Source organism: Lethenteron reissneri, chromosome 44 (assembly GCF_015708825.2).
Source record: "Lethenteron reissneri isolate LAM-NWPU_2019-01 chromosome 44, ASM1570882v1, whole genome shotgun sequence".
Classification (NCBI taxonomy): domain Eukaryota; kingdom Metazoa; phylum Chordata; class Hyperoartia; order Petromyzontiformes; family Petromyzontidae; genus Lethenteron; species Lethenteron reissneri.
Window position 1 is genome coordinate 13,465,669 of NC_083822.1, and position 23,822 is coordinate 13,489,490.

The following is a 23,822-nucleotide window of genomic DNA, read 5'->3' on the forward strand; positions in this document are numbered from 1 at the left end:
ATGAAAGAGGCAGGCAAGGAATGAAAGAGACAGGCAATGAATGAATGAGTCAGGCAATGAATGAAAGAAGCAGGCAATGAATGAATGAGGCAGGCAATGAATGAAAGAGGCAGGCAAGGAATGAAAGAGACAGGCAATGAATGAATGAAAGAGACAGGCAATGAATGAATGAGGCAGGCAATGAATGAAAGAGGCAGGCAAGGAATGAAAGAGACAGGCAATGAATGAATGAGGCAGGCAATGAATGGAAGAGACAGGCAAGGAATGAAAGAGACAGGCAAGGAATGAATGAGGCAGGCAATGAATGAAAGAGACAGGCAATGAATGAATGAGGCAGGCAAGGAATGAAAGAGACAGGCAATGAATGAAAGAGGCAGGCAATGAATGAAAGAGGCAGGCAAGGAATGAAAGAGACAGGCAATGAATGAATGAGGCAGGCAATGAATGAAAGAGACAGTCAATGAATGAAAGAGACAGGCAATGAATGAATGAGACAGGCAATGAATGAATGAATGAGGCAGGCAATGAATGAATGAGGCAGGCAATGAATGAAAGAAGCAGGCAATGAATGAATGAGGCAGGCAATGAATGAAAGAAGCAGGCAAGGAACGTGGGGACGAGCGGAGCGGACGCGCGCCTCCCGTTTCTTGGGTTTCCGCGCTCCACGTGGCGGCTCCACGTGTCGGCCCGTCACGTGACCGAGACCCGGGCAGCAGCCCCGGGCCGCGGCGTCCCCCCCCATGTGCGAGTGCTGCGGAGGCTTCGGCGACATGGACATGAGCAAGGTGAGAGCCACATGGAGCCACATGGAGCCACACGGGAGCCAAGTTCACGGCGTTTGCGTTCGCCAAGGTTGTACTGTACAGCAGCACTGTACAGCGCACTGTACGGGTGCGTACAGTGCGCGGTGGTGCAGAGCCTGAACTGTCACGTGATCCGCGCCAGTCGTTTAAATTCCACATTCCTATGGCGGGACGCGATCCGGTTGGGAGGCAATCTCCTGCACGCTTTGCAGGGTGGGCGGGAAGTCGCTATACCCCTCAACCAGCGGGGTGCATGGACTTCCCGCCCACCCCGTACCACAACACGGCGTGTCCCCCAGCGTGTTTATACACAGAGAGTATACACACAGAGAGTATACACACAGAGAGTATACACACAGAGTATACACACATAGTATACACACAGAGTATACACACATAGTATACACACAGAGTATACACACACAGAGAATATACACACAGAGAGTATATACACAGTATATACACAAAGTATATACACAAAGTATATATACACAGAGATTATATACGCAGTATATACACACAGAGAGTATATACACACAGAGAGTATACACACAGTATATACACAAAGTATATACACAAAGTATATATACACAGAGATTATATACGCAGTATATACACAGTATACACACAAAGTATATATACACAGAGTATATGCACATTATATATACTATATATACTGGTAGGAACCTCCTGGTTACACCAGCCCACAAGGGATTATTGTGTCCGTCCGTCGTGCAGGGAGGGGCTGGGTGGGGAGGGTCTGGGTGGGGAGGGGCTGGTCACCCCGTGGTGCCCTTATAAAACTCAACGTTTAACCTACTCACGCCGGCTTGTGCCCGCCCTCACAGTCGGCCACATTTGCGGAATACACCACGCCGCCGTTGACCCTGGCCATTGACCGAGCAACCCAACGTTCCTACCAGCTCCCTCCGTAGGAATGTGTTACACAGAGTATATACACACAGTATTTACACAGTATATACACGCTAGAGTACATGCACACATACCTGGCAACCCAGACAGTTTAACCCCGTATTAATTTACAGGGAAACTGAGTTTTCAGGTCCATACGGCGTGCAGCCGTTTCAATACGGCCAAGAAAATCATAATTTTAGTAACATTTTGTCTATTTGTTTGTGTTTCTCCCTCGTGATGGGACTTTGTAGGATGAACGTTGAGATTAATAAGGGAAACGGGGTGACCAATACGATCTGAATTGGTCTGTAATAGGGTAGAGGGCACTGGTAAGGGGCTGACAGGTTTGTTGTGCATCGTGGACCGGTGCGGCTGACGCGTGAAGTCGTTCACGACATCGAGAGAGCCGACTGATGACCCCCGGGGCCTTGTGCGTGACCTCGAGGTCTCGTGCGTGACCTCGTGCGTGACCTCGTGACCTCGTGCGTGACCTGGAGGCCTCGTGCCTGACCTCGAGGCCTCGTGCGTGGCCTCGTGCGTGACCTCGTGACCTCGTGCGTGACCTGGAGGCCTCGTGCGTGACCTGGAGGCCTCGTGCGTGGCCTCGTGCGTGGCCTCGTGCGTGACCTCGTGCGTGACCTGGAGGCCTCGTGCGTGGCCTCGTGCGTGACCTCGTGACCTCGTGCGTGACCTCGTGCGTGACCTGGAGGCCTCGTGCGTGGCCTCGTGTGTGACCTCGTGACCTCGTGCGTGACCTCGTGCGTGACCTGGAGGCCCAGTGCCTGACCTCGAGGCCTCGTGCGTGGCCTCGTGCGTGAACTCGTGCGTGACCTCGTGCGTGACCTCGAGGCCTCGTGCGTGACCTCGTGCGTGACCTCGTGCGTGACCTCGTGACCTCGTGCGTGACCTCGTGACCTCGTGCGTGACCTGGAGGCCTCAAGACGACAAAGTTCCCTCGCACAGTCGTGCTGGCCTCAGGACAACGGCGGTCGCACTGTGGCGACGTCTTAGCAAAAAGGAACCGAATGCTTGACCTAAGCCTGGACATTGTGACCTGATTCATGGTTATGTTGCGTCGTGCGTTGTATAATCTTAGTACATATATAGAAGGGAAATTTGTGAACGTGTGCAACAAACTTGAAATTTGGCATGTGGGTAGCTTTCAGACTGTACACAATGCAAAAAGTATAAAAATAGACTTTTGTATTTTGGGGGGGGACGCAATAATGGATATATTTTGCACGGCAAGTGAGCGGTGACGTCACATCTGTCATGTCACCCGCATGCGGCAGCGTCACGCAGTGTGCCTGCTGACGTCACAGTGTGCCTGCTGACGTCACGCATCCCCCCCCACCCTCCACGTAGGCCGTGTGTTAATCCAAGACAAGAATCCAAGTCTCGGGCGAAGCCGGGTAGTAAATCTAGTGTGTGTCTATAGTTATGTATGTTGAACTTATTTCGCACCGTACACAGCCAACCGTCCAATTAGGACCCATATCTAAGACAGAGACAAGGAGCTTCTTTGCCCATAGCGTTTGGCAGTTGACCGGTAACATTGTTTGAGGTGCGTTTTGTTAACACGGAACGTGTTGCTGTGCTGGTAGAGAATTGCCTTGTTCGTGTGCTCGGGGTTGCCGATGAGCTGGTAATGGGTGGGTGTGTGTTGTGTATCCGTGTGTTCATGTGGTGTTTGTTAACGGAGTTGTGTATTGCTGGCATGTTGCCTGTTCACGTGTTTGTTAGCGTGTCTGGTACCCACAAAACAGAGACAATGGCGGCCCGGCATGGTGCTGGCCACCCACCCACTCCCTCGTGTGTGCCACAGTGCCGGCCTTCGGAGCTGCTGCTACTCATTACTCACAGCACTTGCCCCAGCAGTCTGTGAGAGGCTACACACGGGGGAGTGAATCTTTGTCTGTGTGCCCACAACAGGGCAGTGGCACCCTGGGTCCCCTCCGAGTGTCACTCGAGGCGAGGTGAGGCCCGAGCCGGCTCGTGGCACCCGCGGGTACCGGGACCATGATGGTCGCTGCATCTGCCTGCTGACTTGCTCTGGCCACAAACCAGAACCTCCCGTGCCGGTTCAAACGTCGACCTAGATTGACGAGGTTTGTGTCTCCAAGGTAGAGATAGACACACAAGGAGATACAGATAAACAATGATGTAAAGCGAGACAATGAGATGCAGAGATACAAGAAGGGAGATGCAAGGAGATACGATATGGAAGAAGATACACAGAGATCAGGAGATGGGTGACACGAAGGGAGTTGGTTGGCAGGGTTGTGTGGAGTTTGTTGTTAGATTCTACATCTGCCACGGTGTGCATGTTTAAACAATCTGTGCTGTCATTTAAAGAGTTTGATTGGAAAATTTGGACGACTAATTTGTACAATTTAACCGTGAGTAGTTTGCTGAACATATATATCGTTAGAGCTGACCCTCTATAAGAGTGCATCCAGGTTTGACTTGAATATCCCAGTAGAGTTTTGCCCAGATTGAATAAAAAAAACTGGATTAATTTATTATAAATTCTAAAGAATTGAAGAGTCGCAAACAATGGTTGGAGCCAGCATTGTGGAGTAAAAACTAAATATTAATCGTGAATTAACAAATTAATACTGTTTTGAGACATGCTTCATTGTAAAAATAAAGGAGCACGTTCATCGCAGTCTGCTTCCCGTGGCATGTCAGCCTAACCCAGCTAACGCAGTTAGAGGTGGTAGCAGCGTGCGCTTCCTCGTACTCGTAACGCTGTGGGTCAAACGGAGACCCCCCCGTCCCCCGTCCGTGTGCCACGCAGCTTCACGCGGAGAGCCTCTCTCTGTACGTGTCAGGGGTTGATTGCCGAGCCCAGCCAGTCCATCAAATGCCCATTGCAGCAAAGTCTATGCAGTTCAATTGGCGGCAACTTGACTTCTGCGTGAGCCGCCTTAGCAGCAGCAGCGTTTCCAAGCCGTCTTATTCCCACGTCGCCTGAAGTGAACGCAAAGTCGGATTTGTTACCCCTCCAGACAAAGCTGCCCAGGGACGGCTGTTCTGTTGTTTAAGTGTAAAAGTTAAATCTTGGTTACGTATTCGGACATTTGTCAGTTCGCTGAGTTTCTACCAGTCAGTTTTTAGCAGGCTGTGAACTCTGGTAAATCTGGTTTAGCGCTTAGGAGGCTTTTGCAACCAATATCCATAATAAAGTTTTTTTGGATTAGATCGCGTAAATATAGATGCAGTTATGGCTCATCGCCTGATGAGGCTGGTCGTTAATCGCCAGCGAAACGTCACAGTACTCGAATTGTAAATGTTGTGGGTTTACACTCCAACACAGCGGTGTGTTGGAGAAGTTACTGTAACTACTCCAACACACCGGTGTGTTGGAGAAGTTACTGTAACTAATTGGCACGTTTTGTTTGTGACAAACCTTACTAACTGGCTGTGCGGGGTGGTGGCGGCTTTAACGACACATTTGTATTTGCGAGATCTATCCCTAAAAAAACAACCTTTATTATGGACCTGGTAATTTGTGTTCACTAAAACTGTTAGTCCATTGCAGGATTCGTGCGATCTGGATCGTCGGCAAGTCTCCTCTTCCCTTCTTCACGGCCGTCTTGTTTTTATCGTGAATTCGCGGCCAGCAGCGACTCTTGCTTTATCGTTCAAGATTTGAGCTTTCACGTTTCACCCGTGGTTAAGGAGTACCGGTTAAGAGTTACCGGTCGCCTCGGCAAACTGGGCCGCTGCTGCGGTGTCATTGACGCACTGGACTTGTGATCCAGAGGTAGCGGTTTCACTCCATCTCCCAGCATTGTCAACGGGTGCAACCAGTTGGTCGATGGGCAGATCTCGCGTGTGTCAGGGGTGCAGCGTGGATATTCCCACCTCTTCCAAAATTCCTGGCCAGCATGGAAGAATAGGCCAATTACCCTCTGGCTGTCTTCCAATGTGCAGATGTGGCACACGCGAGTTACTTGGGCCCAACCAAGCACGTGCCACGGTCATAGGAACCGTGTCCAAGGGCAGCCTTAGCGTTTGGCATATATGGGTATTTGACGGCTTCTATTTGACGTCTTATGTTCGTCGTACGTTGATGTGTGCATGTTGAACTTCTTGCGCACCGTACGTAGCCAACCGTGATTAATCGGAGGAAAACAAAATTCCCTTTAGGGAGCACGCTGCAGTAAGCAGAGTTATATCCCTCCCCGCGTCACGCTGGGAGACCGGTCCGGAAGGAACGCAACCGAGGAACCACCTTGGCGACTAGTCACCAGATGAGGCTGCGTTCCTGCGTGGTGTGCAGATGAATTGTGCAACACGTGTGATTAAAGTGTCACGCGGGAAAAAAAAAAATTCATTAAAAAAACTACTCACGTGCTGTTCTCTGGGCCATGGTTTATTAAAAACGCACGAACTTGCAGAGCTCTGAAGAACACCTCTGGGTGCTTTCACGCGAGAGGCAATGCACACAGACAAATATAACTCTGAATGTTCCCAACGGCACGGGCGTTTGGTGGATGTGCCGCTCTGCTTGAGCGTGGAACAAACGTTTACGTGCGATGGCACAGGCAATCACTGGCAGGTTGGAACAATGCGTTACATTCGCCCTTTGTGCTTTGATTTATGTTTTCCTCTATTTGCTATAGTAACGCGACGTGATCATTTTTTTCAACGCTATTTCCTTCTCTGTATATCACATTTGATAAGTAAATAAAATTGACAATAATTTTTTGTGCCCAACGGGGAACCCGCCGTGAAAGGTGAGAAGTGCTCTTGGCGGCAACGAGTGGCAGCATGGCAGCGTTTGTTTGACGAGAACCCAGCTCTGCCGATGAGACCCAGTTCGTCAAACCCAGGCGCAGATTTTGTCTGTTGCTTGCTAAAACAAATGCTGCTGGATGAAAGAAATCCCGGATGCAGATGGGGCTGATGGATTAATAACTAACGTAAGTTAAATCAGATTTGTGAGTTATTTTTCGTTTCTTAATTGGTTACGATCAACCCGCGTTTGTGTTTGAGGGCCGATCCCGGCAGTACAGTTGTTACATTCCCATTACAGGCATTCCACAGTGGTGAGATGTTGATTACCTCGCTTGGTATACAGGAGGTCGTGGATGCGATGCCGACCCTGACGACACCTGCTGTATATTTGGAGTTTGCATGTTCTCTCTCCCCGTTGTCGCGTGGATTTTTCTCCGGTTCCTCCGTTTTTTCCCTACACATTTAGAATCAACGTGCATTAAGACTATTTGGCTGCTATACATTACCACATCATAAGCCACTTTGTTGAGCTATCGGTTTTGGCCAGGTTGCTTCTGAAAAAGAGCTATATAGTTTAGTGGGCCTTACCTGGTAAAATAAAATAAATGTTTTAGTTTAGTTTAATCCCTCGTAATGTCGTAAATCGGAATGACTTTTCCCATAAATTTAAGACGAAACATTGGAAATGTGTTTTGGACATTCCAACTCTATTCCTAACCTAAAAATATACACCACCTCTATCACTTTTCACAATAATAATAATAACGAACATAAATATTACAACTATTGAATAGTTAATTTGAAAACAAAAATAATTAACCTTTTCAGGGAACTCGCCGAAAGATCTGCTGCACGTTGGAGTGACTGGCGAGGTGCTGTGGAGGTGCTGCTGCTGCACCGCAGAGACACCGTGACGCTGTAGTGGACGCATGGTGACGCAGCCTCCCGCGTCGCTACTCGTTTGATGATCTCACGGCGCGCGGCCGCAGTGAAATTTCATTAACGTGGAAATTCGATTTTGTTAATCGAAAAGTGTCCGCAATTTGTTAATTTGGTTCACGCGAAATTTCGTGGAATTGAACATCCGTAAATCGAGGGATGACATGTACTACGCTTGTTTACGTAGGGACGGGCGGTTTGAATCCTAAGCATCGTTTGCAGGAGGGTCCTGCCCAGTTTGGACAGTGTCAGCCCCGTGGCCCACCGCAGAATCTGTACAAAACATCAGCGAAGGCGGCAAAACTTTGGCAGCACCGATGTATTTGTACATCTTAAGACCAATTACACGATAACCCGCTCGCCTCAAATGGTTACCGTGCTATTCGCTCTTCATGGCCGTGTAAGGAAATTGGAACCCGCTAAAGTCACGTCGCCTCCGGTGACACCGACAAGGCAGAACGTCCGCTCTTGGCCCGCGGACCATACGGGCAGTGCTGCTGCTGCTGCTGTGTGATCCCGAGTTGAGCAATTTGCTGGTCTCTTTTCAGTAATTGGGATGTTTGGCCAATGCCAGTTATAATGTATGGGGGGGGGGGGGGTGCCATTGGAGGAAACCGGAGAACCCGGAGGAAAGGCGCATAGAGCAAGGGGCAGAGCGAGAGAACACAGACTCCACGCAGCAAGGACGCCACCGGGATTCTCGCTTTGAGGCACAAATGTTCCCACCGTGCCCCCCCCCCTGCCCCGCCGAATGAGCTCATCGTCGTGTCACCCGAACCCGACGGCGAAAATGTCACAGACACATGAAGTCAGTAATCTGTCCTTCATCCCGTCATGTTGATTCGCGTGTCCCCTGAGCTTAAGATTACTATGGAATGCTTTGGTCCTCGTGACGTGTTGTGGTGTTTGTTGGCTAATAACTGCACAGAGGCACCCTGTTCCAACGCTCGGCGGGACATAGCGACCTGTGTAGTTTGTTTCCTATGAACGTGCTTGATTGTCACATGAATTTCCACAATTCAATTGTTCATTCATTTAACACGTAGCCTTTCGCGGCCATTATCTTGAATAGATGTGTTTTGGATTAGATCGTGTAATTAGAAATGTGACCACTCTGGCTGTCGCCTGATGAGGCTGATTGTAATTGCCGGCGAGACGTCACGGTACCGAACTGTAAATGTCGTGGGTTTACTCTCCAACACACAGCCGGTGTGCTGAACTAGTCACGAACTGGCACGTTCTGTTCACGTGACAAACCTTTACTCATCGGCTGTGTCGGGTGGTGGCGCGTTTAACGACACATTTATATTGACGCGATCTAAACCAAAAACAACTATATTATTGTTCATTAATATCGTATTGTTCCTTTCATTGTGCTCCGTTGTGGACAATAACACATCACTGTAGCTCCTTCAATATTGCTTGAAGGTCGCGTCTATGGAGATGTTTATTTTGAATGACCCGTTAAATGCGTGGTGTTTAGACTGTCATGAAAACCATCCCACGTTTTAACAATAATAAATCATCACATCCCGAACTTTGTCAGACCATTAGTTGATGAAGGCCTCTGCATCGTATTGACTGCGAGTAAAAGTGGCTTGGGTGTGACAGATGATGAGAAGGAATGATTGCAGATGGATGGGACTGCCAATGGGATTATCAGCCACAGGAGTTAACGGGACGACCACCGTAGAGATGGAGCGATGAGATCAATTTAATGCCAGGTACCGCAAGAACCGACCATGTCCGTCTTGCATTGGCTTCTGGTTGCTGAACGAATACAGCGTTATGAGGTTGTGCTCATTACACACAAAGTGCTTGCCAAACATTAACCACAGTAGATTCCTGAACTTGTCAAGGAGCATCAACCATCATTACGTGAACTTTGGTCATCCTCGTAGCGGCTTTTGGCTGACCATCGAACAAAGACGGTCACCACATCGCGCACTTTCAGATGCCCTCCTGCGGCCGTCTGGAACGCTCTTCTGATATTTGGAAGCCACTGGCGCTATGCACTTTTACATTTAAATTGAAGACTCATTTCTTTCGATCTGCTTTTAGTGTTTGTGGCCCACCCCTACTTGACATCTATGAAAAAGAACATAGTTCACAATCGTTATTTTTTCCATGAAAAAATAACGATTGTGATTCTGTTTCCTCGTCCTTACGCCGCACGTCCGATTAGCACGGTTGGCTACGCGCAGTGCGAAAGAAGTTCGACACAACAACAACAACGTGCCGTACCGACCTGGACTGAACTTCCACTGGCCTCTCTCTACCAATGCGGTGTGAATGCCGTGTTCACAGCTTGTGCGGTTAGCATGCAGCAGCGAGATGCCTCGTGGGCAATGCGAGACTGAGGGGTGACGACGCGGTCCAGGCACGAGGTTTATGCCAAGAAGTGCTTTTAAATCCTATGCGCTCTTTCTCCAGAAAATCTACTTGCACAACATACCACCCATTATTGTTGTAAGCCTCGTCGGAATGTAAAGTCTCCGTGGTTTTTTTCTGAACGCACTTGCGAAAAATACTTTGGGTTCTGAGAATATCCTCAGGATTAAAACCAAACCAAGTAATGCTTTGCGTGGTTGTGAAGACTACGGGGCGACAAATTAAAATCTGCTGGCAATGAACGCCGCCTTTCCAGACCTGTCGCTCCCCGTCAAGTCCGTGAATCGCCTGCCGTGGTCAGACGCTGAATGTTGACATCGGCCCAGAGAGTGGCTTGCGTTGGAACAATGCTGCTGAGATTGTGCACTCCCAGAAGGCTGTGGGGCGGATGGACGTGTGAAAAGTACTTTTGTTTTATTAACTTTTAACCGGAGGGACAGATATGGATGGAGGGGAATTTCTTTGCTAATTAATTACGTGCTAAGACCTGTGAACTATGATCTTAACTACTACTCTTTGTTTTTTCGGTAAAGTCGCGTAGGTAAAAAAATCAAATAAATGTTTAATCTTTTACCTACGTGACTTTACCGAATTTTTTTTATTTTTTTTTACTTACGTGACTTTACCGAAAAAACCAAAGAGTATGAATCCTTGCAGTCACGAAAACTTCAAATCTAGAATGATCTTAACTATTTTAATAAAAAAAATTACCAGGTAAGGTCCACTGAGCTAAATAGCTCTATTTCAGAAGCGATCTGGCTATCACAAATAATAACTGAACGAAGTGGCTTATCACGTGGACATTTAGAGCAGCCTAATACTCTGAGCGCACGTTGACTCTAAATATGGAGGGAAAAACCAGAGGACCCGGATAAAAATCCACACGACAACGGTGAGAACATGCAAACTCCAAATATACAGCAGGCGCCAGTGTCAGGATTGAACCTGGGACCTCCTTCATACCAGGATTAAGAATGAGGAATGCTTCTAAGCAGTTTCATGCATTCCAGTAACTTGATGAATTGATGTGATTGTGTGTTGCCCTTTCGGCCGGAGGATAGAGCGGTGGCCTGTGCGTTGCTTATGTTGCATCTGCAGGGGTTCAAGTGCAATGATAACAAAGTCACAACACTCTTCTGGAAACTCCACCAAACCTGTACCGCCCAGTCTGAGCAATGGTGGGCGCGGAAACAACAATTCTTACCTCCTACAGAGACAAAGGTCCCCCGTGTAGCCTTAACAGACTGTTGGGGCAAGTGCTGTTGGCGACACCTACGAAGGCCGCCACAGCACACGTGGGGGTAGGTGCCACGGCACACGCCAGCCTCACGCCCGGCCGCCTTTGTCTGTTGATGTTTACACACCGCACCGGGTACTCATTTGAGGCTCAGCAGACCAAGCGGAGGCCCAGGACCGGTTCAGATTTTCGTCATCGGTGTTGGCCGTGAGCGGGAATCGAACTCGGGTGGCCGGGTTCGATTCCCGCCCCCCCCAGACCTCCATTCCCACGTAAACACCCACTTGGAAGTCAGAATGCAGACTAAGAAACGCACATTGAGGATTTTGACTGCGTTTTTTTTGCCCAGCATTGACAGAAACTGCCTTTCCACCTACACGTGAACGGGGCACGTGTCACCTGTGTGGTGGGGCTGCATCTGGCTCGCCCGCCCGCCCGTTCACGTGGCTGCTTTGTGCTTCGTTTCGCAGGTCGAGTTTCCGTTGCCCGTCGTGCAGCTGTCCCAGTGGCTGACTGAGAGCGTGAACTGGACAGACGCCAACCTCTACACCGCGCTCGCCTGCATCGTCTTCAACCCAACCTTCTGGAACGCCGTGAGCACATTTGGTGTCGTGGGGTTTGTTGTTGTTGACTCTCCTTGTCTGTGATCATTGTCATCATTGGAGCCTGTTTCAATACTGGAGAGGTCGGCGGTATGTTATTGTTATTTCCCAATTTCAATGGCCACTGCAAAGTTTGCCAGAACTGTGACCATTTCCCCGTGTCCCCCAGAGAAGGAATTTACTACCTATCGATGCATCCTAAAAGCATGGGTGTGACCAGGTCTGGCTGCGGTTCTTCTCGGAGGGGGGGGGGGGGGTCCCAGCAGAGCTGCCGTGATTCACCAATGAGGAGGAGCGTGGATCTGGGTGGGGGGGCCCAATGGGACAGAATCAGAATATTTATCCTGGAGAAATACGATGAGCTATGAAGCTCTTTTTTCCCGGATGTCCAGTAGGGGCACGGGATCGGAAAGTTACAACTATTTCTGGTGGTGCAGGGCCCAGAACATTGGGGGGTGGGGAGGCCCCCACGTACGGCCCCTGGGTGGTGAGATGTTAACTCCCTCGCCCGGTATACAGGAGGTCGTGGGTCCCATCCCAACCCTGACGCCTGTATGTTTGGAGTTTGCGAGTCTCTCTCCCCGTGGTCGCGTGGATTTTTCTCCAGGTCCTCCAGCTTTTCCCTCCACATTTAGAATCGACATCACCACGCGTTTAGAGTATTTGGCTGCTATAAATGTCCACGTGATGATAAGCCACTTCGTTGAGCTATCGTTTGTGATAGCCAAATGATTTTAAAAAATAGCTACATAGCTCAGTGGTCCTTACCTGGTCAAAGTATAAATAGTTTTTAGTTTTATAGGGCATGTCCGGACCACCCATGTGCTAAGAGCCGCCCGGTGTTTGGCGGTCCCCATGCTGTAAGTTTGCTGAAAGGCTTCCGCAAGAACTGCTCACGAGCTCTTTGGTGGGACTCTGTCGCCCCGTGGCAACCGGACGGGCTCTGGAACCAGGCCTGACATCTCGAGGTGCCCACAAAGACAAAGATGTCCCCACCCTACAGCCTCGACAGGCTGTCGGGGTGAGTGCTGTTAGCGAGTAGCAGCACCTACGAAGGCCGCCACTGCGCACCAGGGGGTGGGTGGCCAGCAACGTGCCCGGCCGCCTTTGTGTCCCGTGTGTGAACGTTTACACACCGCACAAGGTACTCATTTGAGGATGAGTCAACCTAGGGGATGCCCAGGACCAGTTCAGATAATTGTGGCCGGTGTTTTTGAAATTGAACTCTGGTCGCTGGGTTCGTGGCGCAGCGCTAACCTCACTGGGGTGCCCGCAGCAGCAGTGAGATGAGACACGTCCCGGCATCCCTCACTCCCCTCTCAACCACTTGGCACATTCGTCACTAACGCCGTGGCCTTCAGAGACAGAGAGACGATGCACGACAGACGACGTCTCGGCCAATGCTTTTATTTCTAGCACACGTTTGTAACATGCCTGCATTGTAACCGTGTTGTAACGTAAAATATTATTGTTTGTCCATTTACGTATTTTATGACATTTAACGAAATTAATATCGTCGTCAAGATGATGTAGCTATTTTGTTGTTGTTGCCACATTACGACAATAATTATGATGATGGTGGCGGTGGTGGCGGTGGTAGCGGTGGTGTGAATTGTTTGATGATCAACTAAAAATAGGAGACCTAGGACGATGTGTTCTTGGTTATGAAGGTCACGATGATGATTATGATGATTATATCTGAACTGCATAATGTTCATCTGCTTTGACTGGCATAAGCTGGCTCATAAACACTGGCAGATTCTGCTGAATATTCACCATATAGACGTAAAAGCGTGTTGTTATAACATCCGAAAGCTACCGAGGCACCACACCGATTGATTGTGAAGCTTTGAGCTTGCCGGCGGCTGTAACTCCGTGTCGTGTCTCTGCCCGTGGACATTTCCCATTGAAATGAAATGTAACCGGCAGTAATGTGCGGCTTCAATAACGCGCGGTTACCACAGGCCCTGCTCTATGTTAAGACGGTGACTGCACCGCACGCTTTCAGATGCGCTTCTGCGGCCGCCTGGGACGCTCTTCCGATATTAGGAAGCCACTGGAGCTGGGCACTTTTCAATCATCATCTACATTGAAAACTTTTTTCTTTAGAGCTGTTTTTGTGTTTAGTTTGTTGTCTTTACCCCGCACCTTCGAAGAGCACGGTTGGCTACGTACGGTGCAAAAGAAGTTTAACATACATACACTCATACAAACGTAACGTGCGAAGTTAGCGATTATCTGTAAACAACATTCTTACCAAAGTCCTCCGTAGGCCAATGTTCAAGGTGCACACTTTGCTTACAAGCGCTCTAATAAAGTATACGAGCCCCGGACGCCACAATCGGTTCACACCAGGTAATCGTCCGCATAGAAAAAATGCACAAATTTCCATATTACAGCACCACGCTGCACCTTGACACCTCAGCCGGAACTCATCGCAGCCCTCGCAAGGGCTCCTTGCGTTTATCGTTTTGCGGCATGCAAAGCAGGAGCGAGATCGCTTCCCTCGCTCCGTGGCCGCAGTCGCCTGCAGCTGAATGCGCAAACGTCGCTGTCACTGCTGTCGTTGCCTTTGTTGTTGTTGTTGTCGTTGCCTTTGTTGTTGTTGTCGTTGCCTTTATTGTTGTTGTTGTCAGCCGGTAACTTCCCGCCGCTGTGCGCGAACGTCTCCGCCATTCTCCTTTCCCTGCCAGCTGCTGCTCCTGTCCAGTCGTAACCTCTGAACCCCGAGGCGGCGTCTCGCGTGCGGGGGGAGCGGCGACGCAGCGGTCGGCGCGCTGCCGCCACGGACTCGGCTGTTGTGCGCCAGCGTGCGGCGTGCGCCAGCGTGCCGCGTGCGCAACAGCGTGCCGCGCGTCGCTCTCCGCCGTGTTGTCGGGGGCTGCTGACGCGTTGTGCCGCGGTGCGACCCGGGATCGCATCGGCGTCAATAGTTTCATTCCAACGGCCAACCGATGCGTCTTGTGTACGCTGTCAAAATGTTCACTGTGTAATGGGCTTCAAGGCCCCGTAGAGCGTCATTTTGCCCAAGAGAGAGTTATCACGATGTACTCTTAACATCAAATAAGTTCTAATTGCGAATTCAAATGGCTGTCATCTCAATCCGTAAAAAAAAAGGCGGAATGCAAATAATCACCGTCCAGAATGAATAACCTCAAGGGTCCAAAAGGTTGAGCCCCGTATCAGCGTGTCGTACAAATCGCATTTCCTGCCCTGAGCGCGGACGGCCGCTGCAGCGTCTTCAAAGGCCTCGCATCGATGCGGCCATCTCATTCCTTATTCCGCCTCCGAAATCAGCTTCAGTCGTCTCGGGCTGCGTGCAATCTTCCTTTTGCCGTCGTTAAAACATATATGTGCATGTGACGTCGGGGCAGCGCGGGCGAGCGTAAGAAGGGTGCTCGTGCCCCGGGGCGTGTCTGGGTGGCGCGAGACGGCACGGCGTGCCAAGGGTCGCTCGCTACGTCGTGGCCGCGGTGACGCGAGCGGGAAGTGGTTTTCCCGAGTGTCTATTTTGGCGCTCGCCTGGTACGGTAACAACAACGACGCCGGTGTCCGTTCAGAACGAGACGCAGACGAACGTGCGCCAGAGTGACTCGGACGAGCGCCCGCGGTCGTTCTCGTTGTGTGAACGACGAGGAGCATCCATGGCAACGGAACCACGAGTGCAGGCAGGAGAGAGATCTAACAGCACGAAGACGAAGATCTCCCGTGCAGCCTTAACAGGCTGTTGGGGCAAGTGCCGCTAGCAGCGAGCAGCACCTGTGAAGGCTGGCACGGCACACGAGGGGTTGGGTGGCCAGCACCACGCCCGGCCGCCTTTGTTTCCCCAGTGGCGATCTTTAAATACTGCGTCCGGTACTAATTTGAGTCGACCTCGGGGGAGGCCCAGCACCGGTTCAGATAATCGTCATCGGTGTTGGTCGCCCTGAGCGGGAATTTAACTCGGGTCGCCGGATTCATAGCGCAGCGTAGCGCTAATTGCTGCGCCACCGCTGCCTAAAACAACAACAACACGCACACTGCCGTGCACGGCTTTCATCCTTATACAGACCACCAGCTCGAAAGAACTGCATTGCGTGATACAAAGTGCCAACATGGCCACACACATCGCGGGTCTTTGGAGTTGGTGGTCTGCACCAAGGCCGAGAGGTTTTCATTCAAACGACATTGACGCAGCAGAATGTTAGTGACTTAACATATCTGTTGCTAAGTGACACACGTGGTACAAGATTTCTCAAGGAGGTGTCATCTCTATAAGGGTGCTTGTCACAAGACCGTTTTCGATGGGCCAATTATCGGCACCGGCTCATTGCGTGGCTGACCTTCTGCTCTTTGGCGGTTCCTTCTTTGCCTTCCAAGTGGTTCTCTGTCTCTCTCCCTGTCTCTCCCTGTCTCCCTGTTTCTCCCTGTCTCCCTGTCTCTGTCTCTCTGTGTCTCTCTCTCTGTCTCTCCGTGTCTTTCTCTCTCTCTCTCTCTGTCTCTCCCTGTCTCTGTCTTTCTATCTCTCTGTCTCTGCGAAAGGGAACATACACCGCTCGATGGCGACAGCGCGTCACAAGTTGAAACATCCTCATCATCATGACTACAGCAGCAGGAACGCTGTTGTCCGGCACACCTGAGATGCGTGCGCAGGCCGAACAAAGACCGGGGCGCGTGGGTAGCGTCTCGAAGCATCCCGCTGCCTCCCGCTGCCTCGTGCGATGCCGAGGCAGCCGTACGTCCGCTTCATCCTACTCGCGCGACCGTGTCCTGTTCGCTTGATCGCGTTGTATATCCATTTCGCATCCACGTTATGATGAAAAAATATGTTCCCCAATACATTCATTGTGTCGTATCCAATTCGCGTTGTGAAAACAACACGCGGCGTTATAGGCAGAGCGGACCGTGCCTGTTAACGCGTGCGGCGGGGCGTGCGTGTGTGTGCGTGTGTGACTGTGTGTGTGCGTGTGTATGTGACTGCGTGTGTGTGTGACTGCGTGTGTGTGCGTGTGTGACTGCGTGTGTGTGCGTGTGTGTGTGTGTGCGTGTGTGTGTGTGTGCGTGCGTACGGGACTGCGTGTGTGCGTGTGTGTGCGTGTGTGACTGCCAGGTGGCGCGCCGCGAGCACCGCACGCGATTCCTGACGCGGGCGTGCGGCGGCTCCGCGCACGGCGCCTGCCACGTGCTCGCCGTCGCCATCCTGCTGCTGGGCTTCTACAGAGACTACCGGTGCCGCCGCCTCGCCGCACCTCGCTACACAAACTCGCCGCTCGACCACTCCACGCAAATCATTACACATTTACAAATGCCACTGCGGTCTTTGCCACTCCGTCACCAGGTAGAGAAACCTATGTAATACACTTGGATTCAATGTAAACAAGTCGTTTACATTTTTATTTTACCAGGTAAGGCCCACTGAGCTACGTAGCTCTTTTTCAGAAGCGACCTGGATGTCACAAATGATGGCCAAACAAAGTGGCTTATCGCGTGGAAATGTATAGCGGTAAAATACTCCGATGTTGATTTTAAATGTGGAGATAAAAACTGGAGGACCCGCAGAAAAATCTACACGACCACGGGGAGAGAGACATGCAAACTCATAGTATAAAGCAGCAGGCGTGACGGTCGGGATCATACGTAGCCAACCATGCTGATCGGAGGTGTGGGTGAAGGACAACAAACTAAACACGTAAAGGAGTTCTAAAGAAGGTTCGGATGGTGACCCAGTGGTAATGGTCGTGCACCACCGCAAGAAGATTCTGGGCTCAATACCCGCTGCCCAACTCGGGCGCTTGTCTGTGTGGAGTTTGTACAAACTTATTAAACTATTTTTTTATTATTTTACCGGCTAAGGCCCACTGAGCTATGTAGCTCTTTTTCAGAAGCGACCTGCTCACAAATGACAGCTCAACGAAGTTGCTTATCACGTGGAAATTCATAGCAGACAAATACTCTAAAACGCGTGACGTTGATTCCAAATGTGGAGGGAAAAACTGCAGAGGGCGTGAGGGTTGGGATGGAACCCACGAACTCCTCCACACCAGGCGGGGTAGTGAACATCTCCTAGCCACCGCTCTCTCTCTCTTCCTCTCTTCTGCATGGGTTTTGTCCAGATTGTCCGGTTTCCTTCCATAGCCCGAAAAAAGAAACAATGTAACCGGTATCGGCCAAACATCTGAATGCTGAAAAGTTACCTGCAAATTTACTCAGTTGGGATCACGCGCAGCAGCAGTAGCAGCAACATCGCCTGCTACTGCTAAAACTTGGCAGGACCTTCCTGAAAACAGGTCTTGAGACTCGGTGAGGCTGTCCTGCCATGGGTAGACGAGCTGAATGATCATGAATTTTAAATTGGTTGCCGATGTCTCATCATCATCGCAACATTCAGAAGCGCTGGTAGCGTGGTGGCTTCTGGGACGTCACCGCCGACGTGACGACTACCTTTCTAACCGTCGCCGTGCGTTCCACAAATCTCGGCGAGGTGCGCGGAGCGTGGGAACGGTGCGAGTTGGTCTCGTACGAAAGTCTTAAATGGTTTCTAGCTGTGTGAGGGACCTTTGAGACCAAAGTTTATTTTTCAAGACCTGGGCACAAGGACAAACATATACTCGGCGGACCTCTTGACCTTATCTGCACGCTCATTTGCATGTCGCTCTGTCACGGCATTCACTGGGGTAATGTCACTCTGACCAAAATAGATGGACGACCGAGGGAATTGATTTTGACTCGCGTGTAACCTGTGACCTTTGACTGCTACTGCACTTGAATTCCAAATATACAGGTATCAGGGTCGGGATCAAGCCCGCGACCTGTATACCAGGCGAGGTAGTTAACATCTCGCCACCGCGGTGAGACGATTACGGTAGCGATAGTGGCAACAAGGCAGGATGTTAAAATCCCCGACCTTGACGACGCCTGTATATTTGGAGTTTGAGTGTTCTCCCCTTGTGGTCGCGTAGATTTTTCTCCTGGCTGTCCGTTTTTTCCCCTCCACATTTAGAATCAACGGTGCGTTTTAAATTATTTGGCTGCTATAAATTTCCACATGATAAGCCACTTCGTTGAGATATTGTGATAGCCAGGTCGCCTCTGAATCTGGTAAATAGAATAGTTTATTTTAAAGGGGAAGCAGAACATACAAACGCCACACAGACAGGCATCCGAGTCAGGAATCGAACCCAGGGACCTCTTGCTGTGAGGCACGAGCGATACCACTGCATCGCCACCCCCTGCGTTTGTTTTTCGCGTCAATTCCACCGCGTGTGGTGCTCCCGGTGACGGGCGACACACGAAGCGCAGCCAGCGCCGTCGTTCTGCGCTCTCCCTCCCTCCGTCCCTCTCTCTGTGAGCAGCTGAGCCAGGGCAGCAGCACGGTGGCTCGCACACAGAGGGACGTCGCGTGCCGACTCTGCCGGATTCCCCGTACCCACACGCCGCACCGCACTCCTGCCATGCGGATGTTTTGATACGAGGGGAGCGGTTAGCGCTACGTTGCGCTACAAACCCGGCGAGCCCGAGTTCGATTTCCGCTCACGGCCGCCACCGGTGATGGTTGTCTGAACCTTTCCTGGGTCTCCCCTAGGTCGACTCAGCCTCAAATGAGTACCCGGTGCGGTGTGTAAACATTGCAAATGGGGGAGACAAAGGCGGCGGGGTGTGCTGTGGAGGATCCTTGTCCCAGGGCCTATCTGGCGCGTTGCCGGGCGTGGTGCTGGCCACCAGCCCCTCCCGTGTGCCACGTGCCGGCTTTCACAAGTGCTGCTCGCTAACAGCACTTGCCCCAACAGTCTGTTAAAGCTACACGAGGGACCTTTGTTTTTGTTTTTGTGAAGTCACCCGGCACCTCACTTGCCCTCGGTGTCAGCGTCCTCAAATGTCCACCCTGGCCCCAATGTTTTCGAAAGTCATCTTGACGTGCGGCAGTCATTTCCAGTTCTCTCCCGCTCAAACAATCGTCTCGCATTGGCGCGTGGGACAAAGCACCGCAACAAACAGACGTGCGGCGTGGACTTACACCGGTCTGGACCGCTCGAGGTGAAGGAACAGGCGAGCTCGCCAGCCGTGGACACTGCGTCACCGGTGCCGCAGACACTGCGACGCGTGGACGGCGGTGGAGCGCATCAAAGTATTCCGCGCTCCGTCTGCCAAACTCGTGTGCGTTGTCATTCACACGGTTTGTTACCGTGCCGGTGTCGGAGGTCTTTCATCCGAACGGAGGGGGGTGGGGGCGGCAACTCTCCAACTCTGCAGAAGTTGGAGAGTGCCCCCTGCTGTGAAGTTTTCATCCTCTCGAGAGACCGGGGCGCAGGTGGCCCTCGTTAGGGATGTGGCTTCGCTTACCAATGATCACTCAATCTTTATGTTACGTGCCAATATCAGTGCACATTACAGCAGAACGGGACGCTACCGTGGGGCACGGAACAACAGGGATGAGCAGAAAGACTCCCTCGCGACCTCAGCAGCAGATTAAATTGCAACCGCACGCAAAATAAAGTGCCACCGGGCGCCACGAACAGCGAGGAGAAAAATAAGTAGTGCATAAAAAGGAGAGAAACAGTTTTTTTTTTCCTTCTTAAATTTTTGATTTCATGGACAAGACCGACGAGTCTGGCACATAGCCGCAGGATAGACACACACTCGGCGGGTACCCTTTAGCGCAGTTCGCCCAATTTCCATCAAAGGGAAGCCGCCAAGGCCAATCGGCCATTCTGCTCAAGGTCTGGCGGAGCTGGGAGCCTGCGGCCGTGGACTGTGGCTGGACGGCCCTGAAGCGAGACTGGGGCACGAGGAGAGAACTGGGCCCTCCCTCCGCGGGCCCCGCCGCCTGGACACGGTGATCAAGGCCGCTCGCGATAGAAAGCCTTGGGCAGTATCGATCACCTTGAGTGCCTTTCGGAGACGAATGTAACTTTTCTTTTGGAGCAACAAAACTGACTGCAGCGGATACGTTGTACAGTGGGGAGCGGTGGTGTAGCGGTTAGCGCGCCGCGCCACGAACCCGACGACCCGAGTTCGATTCCTGCTCACTGCCAATACCGGTTACGATTATCTGAACCGGTCCTGGGCCTCCCCTAGGTCGACTCGGCCTTAAATGAGTACCTGATGCGGTGTGTAGTAAACATCGCCACTGGGGAGACAAAGGCGGCCGGCCGTGGTGCTGGCCACCCACCCCCTCGTGTGCCGTTCTGGCCTTCATAGGTGCTCGCTAACAGCACTTGCCCCAACAGTCTGTTAAAGGCTATACGGGGGATCTTTGTCATTGTCTTTTTGTGTGTATGTTGATCTTCGTTGGCACCGTACGTAGCCAACCGTGCTAATCGGAGGTGTTGGGAGTACAACAGCACTAAAAACAAAAAGCAGTCCTAAAGAAATTTTCAACGTAGATTTAAAAGTGCATAGCTCCAGGTGGCTTCCTACTATAAGAAGGAAGAAAATTCCAGACGGCCGCAGAAGCGCGTCTGAAAGCGCGCGATGCAGCGACCGTCTTCGTTCGACGGCTAGCCAAAAGCCGCTGCGAGGACGAGCGGAGTTTGTGTGACGGTGGTTTACGCTCCTTGAGATCGGCAGCAAGGTGTTGTGGTTTACTTGTAGCAAGCACTTTGGATGTAATGAGCGCGAGCACACAACGCCTTCCTTCGGCAGCCGTTGAACTTCTTTCGGCACCGCACGTGGCCAACCGTGCCAATGGGAGGTGCAGGGGGCAGAAGTTGAACACACAACAGCAAGAGCGACGTGCTGTACCGAGCTGGACTAAACTTCCACTGGGCTCTCTTTACCGATGCGGTGTGAATGGCGTGTTTACAGCTTGCGCGGTTTACTTGCGGCGCTTTGAGCGTTTTCCCACAAACCTTGAGCTTTTCAGAGGACTAGCGAGAGATTTTAATAAAGCTTTCCAAACCATTCGGAAACATGATCTCGATAGGATGGTGGTTGACACGCTTCCATCCCTTCAAGAAATATGAACCCACTGAACTCAATTAGAAAACACGAAGGAACACATTGGCAAGGTTATATCCTAGCAACGGCTTTCTTTGTTAAACTGCTGCTTAGCAAGTCGCCGGCTTGTGTGTGTGATCATTTGTGTGTTTGTGTCGTCACTGTGGGGAGCGGTAGTGCAGCGGTTAGCGCGACAAAGTCGGCGATTCAAGTTCTATTCCTGCTCCGGCCAACACCACCAGTGACGATTGTCTGAACCGGTTCTGGGCCTCCCCTAGGTCGACTCAGATGAGCAGCTGGTGCGGTGTGTAAACATCGCCAACTCGGGAGGCAAAGGCGGCCGGGCGTGGTGCTGGCCACCCACCTCCTCGTGTGCCGTGCAGGCCTTCATAGGTGCTTGGTGACAGTACTTGCTCCAACAGCCTGTCAAAGGCTATGCGGGGGGTCTTTGTCATTGTCTTTGTGTGTGTGTGTATTACTGTGACTTCAAAGCCAATGCCGAGTTCTTACACTCATTTGAGTTCAATGGATTTTCTTGAACCAATTTCCTGCAGTAAACAACGTGTGCTGCACACGCACTTGCCACACCGCCGCACTGGGAGCTCAGGCGGTCCCTCGCAGGCCATTCACAATAAGTGCGCTGACAGCCACGCTGCCCATTGTGCAGCCAACCTGGGGCCACTTTCCCTGCCACGTCTTCGAGGTGAAGATATTTTTTGTTTCAAAATTGGATCGGAGGAATTTAGGGGTAAAAAAAACAACGAAAAAGGGTGAAAGCGTTTACCCGTCTCGGGATCACCACTTGTGGGTGACAAGTGGGATAAGTTTTTGCCATTCCTGGCCAGGTGGCTCATCAAACACCTAACTCACTAACTCATTAACTCACTCATGTGTAGAGGTTCAGAGGTCTCATCCCTGTGCTGTCTTGCAGTCCAAGCCGTTGCTCTTGCTGAGTGTTCAACGTCGCTACGTCACAGCCTCAATCAGTTCAATTTGTCAGCGGTTGGTGACTTGGAATTGGGAGTAGACGTGGCACAGTGTGTGTATCTTTGTGTGTGCATATATGACTGCGTGTGTGTCAACGGTAGTGCAGCGGTTACCACTCTTGCGCTACGGCGACCCAAGTTCGATTCCCGCTCACGGCCAGGTCGATTCAGCTTCAAATGAGTACCGGTACTCGGTGCGGTGTGTAAACATCGCCACTGGGGCGGTCGCCCGGGCGTGGTACTGGCCACCCATTCCCTCGTGTGCCACGGTGCCGGCCTTCATAGGCGCTGCTGCTCGCTAACGGCACTTGCCCCAACAGTCTGTTAAGGCTACACGTGTAGGGGGGGATCTTTGTCTTTGTGTGCGACTCGGTGTGGCAGGTTTTCGGAAGCGATCCGGAGCCAGCCGAGGGTGCCGCTGCTGGACAGGGGAGCGCCGGTGTACGCGGCGGGGCTGGCGCTCGTCTCGCTCGGCTCCCTGCTGGTCCTCGCCAGCTTCTGGGCCCTGGGCATCACGGGGACGTTTCTGGGTGAGCCCCCGTGCGGTCCCTGCCCCGGCTTGCGGACCGCTTGACGTCGTGGCGAGGTGTTAACTCCCTCGCCTGGTACGCAGGAGGTCGTGGGTTCGTTTCCGACCCCGATGACGCCTGCTGTGCATTTGGAGTTTGCGTCTCTCTCCCTGTGGTCCCGTGGATTTTTCTCCAGGTCCTCCGTTTTTTTTCCCTCCATCTTTTCCCTCCACCTTTAGAATCAATATCGTGCATTTAGAGTATTTGGCCGTTATAAATTTCCACGAGATAAGCCACTTCGTTGAGCTATCATTTGTGATGGCCAGGTAGCTTCTGAAAAAAAGCTACATAGCTCAGTGAGCCTTACCTGGTAAAAGTAAAATAGTTTATAATTTTTGGAGATGCAGTCCGGTATTGTTGCTCGTTAATGCGATCGCTTACCGCACCTCTGATCATCACGGTTGGCTACGTACGGTGCGAAAGAAGTTCATCATACGTAAAATATAAATGCGATGAGCATAAAGCGACCTTCCCCGTGTCTGCAGGACCCGCTGTGTGCGCTGTGTACAGCCTGGGCAGACGAGAATAGCCGGTTGTGTCTTACCCGTGCGTTGACATTATTGTGTTACCCGTGGGACACTCTTGCACTCTGGGACAGTACAGCCAGCGCGCTCGCCACGTGGGGACCGCTGTTTGTCTTTGCGTTGCAGCGATCGGCAGCGCTCCCGTGTGCGTGCGCGCACTGATGCAAAGCGATCGCTCACCGCGTCACTACGGTG

At 51.5% G+C, this 23,822-nt stretch overlaps 1 protein-coding gene across 1 annotated transcript in view; it reads left to right on the plus strand.

The window, feature by feature from the left end:
- Positions 1 to 669: 669 nt before the first annotated feature.
- PEMT (phosphatidylethanolamine N-methyltransferase) overlaps positions 670 to 23,822 on the plus strand; it is a 33,896-nt gene continuing 10,743 nt past the window's right edge. Inside the window, exons 1-4 of the mRNA XM_061569770.1 lie at positions 670 to 785; positions 11,502 to 11,624; positions 16,723 to 16,841; positions 22,916 to 23,064. Of these exons, the coding sequence (XP_061425754.1) occupies positions 741 to 785; positions 11,502 to 11,624; positions 16,723 to 16,841; positions 22,916 to 23,064 (436 nt within the window). The 5' untranslated portion in view covers positions 670 to 740. The remainder of the gene's footprint in view (positions 786 to 11,501; positions 11,625 to 16,722; positions 16,842 to 22,915; positions 23,065 to 23,822) is intronic.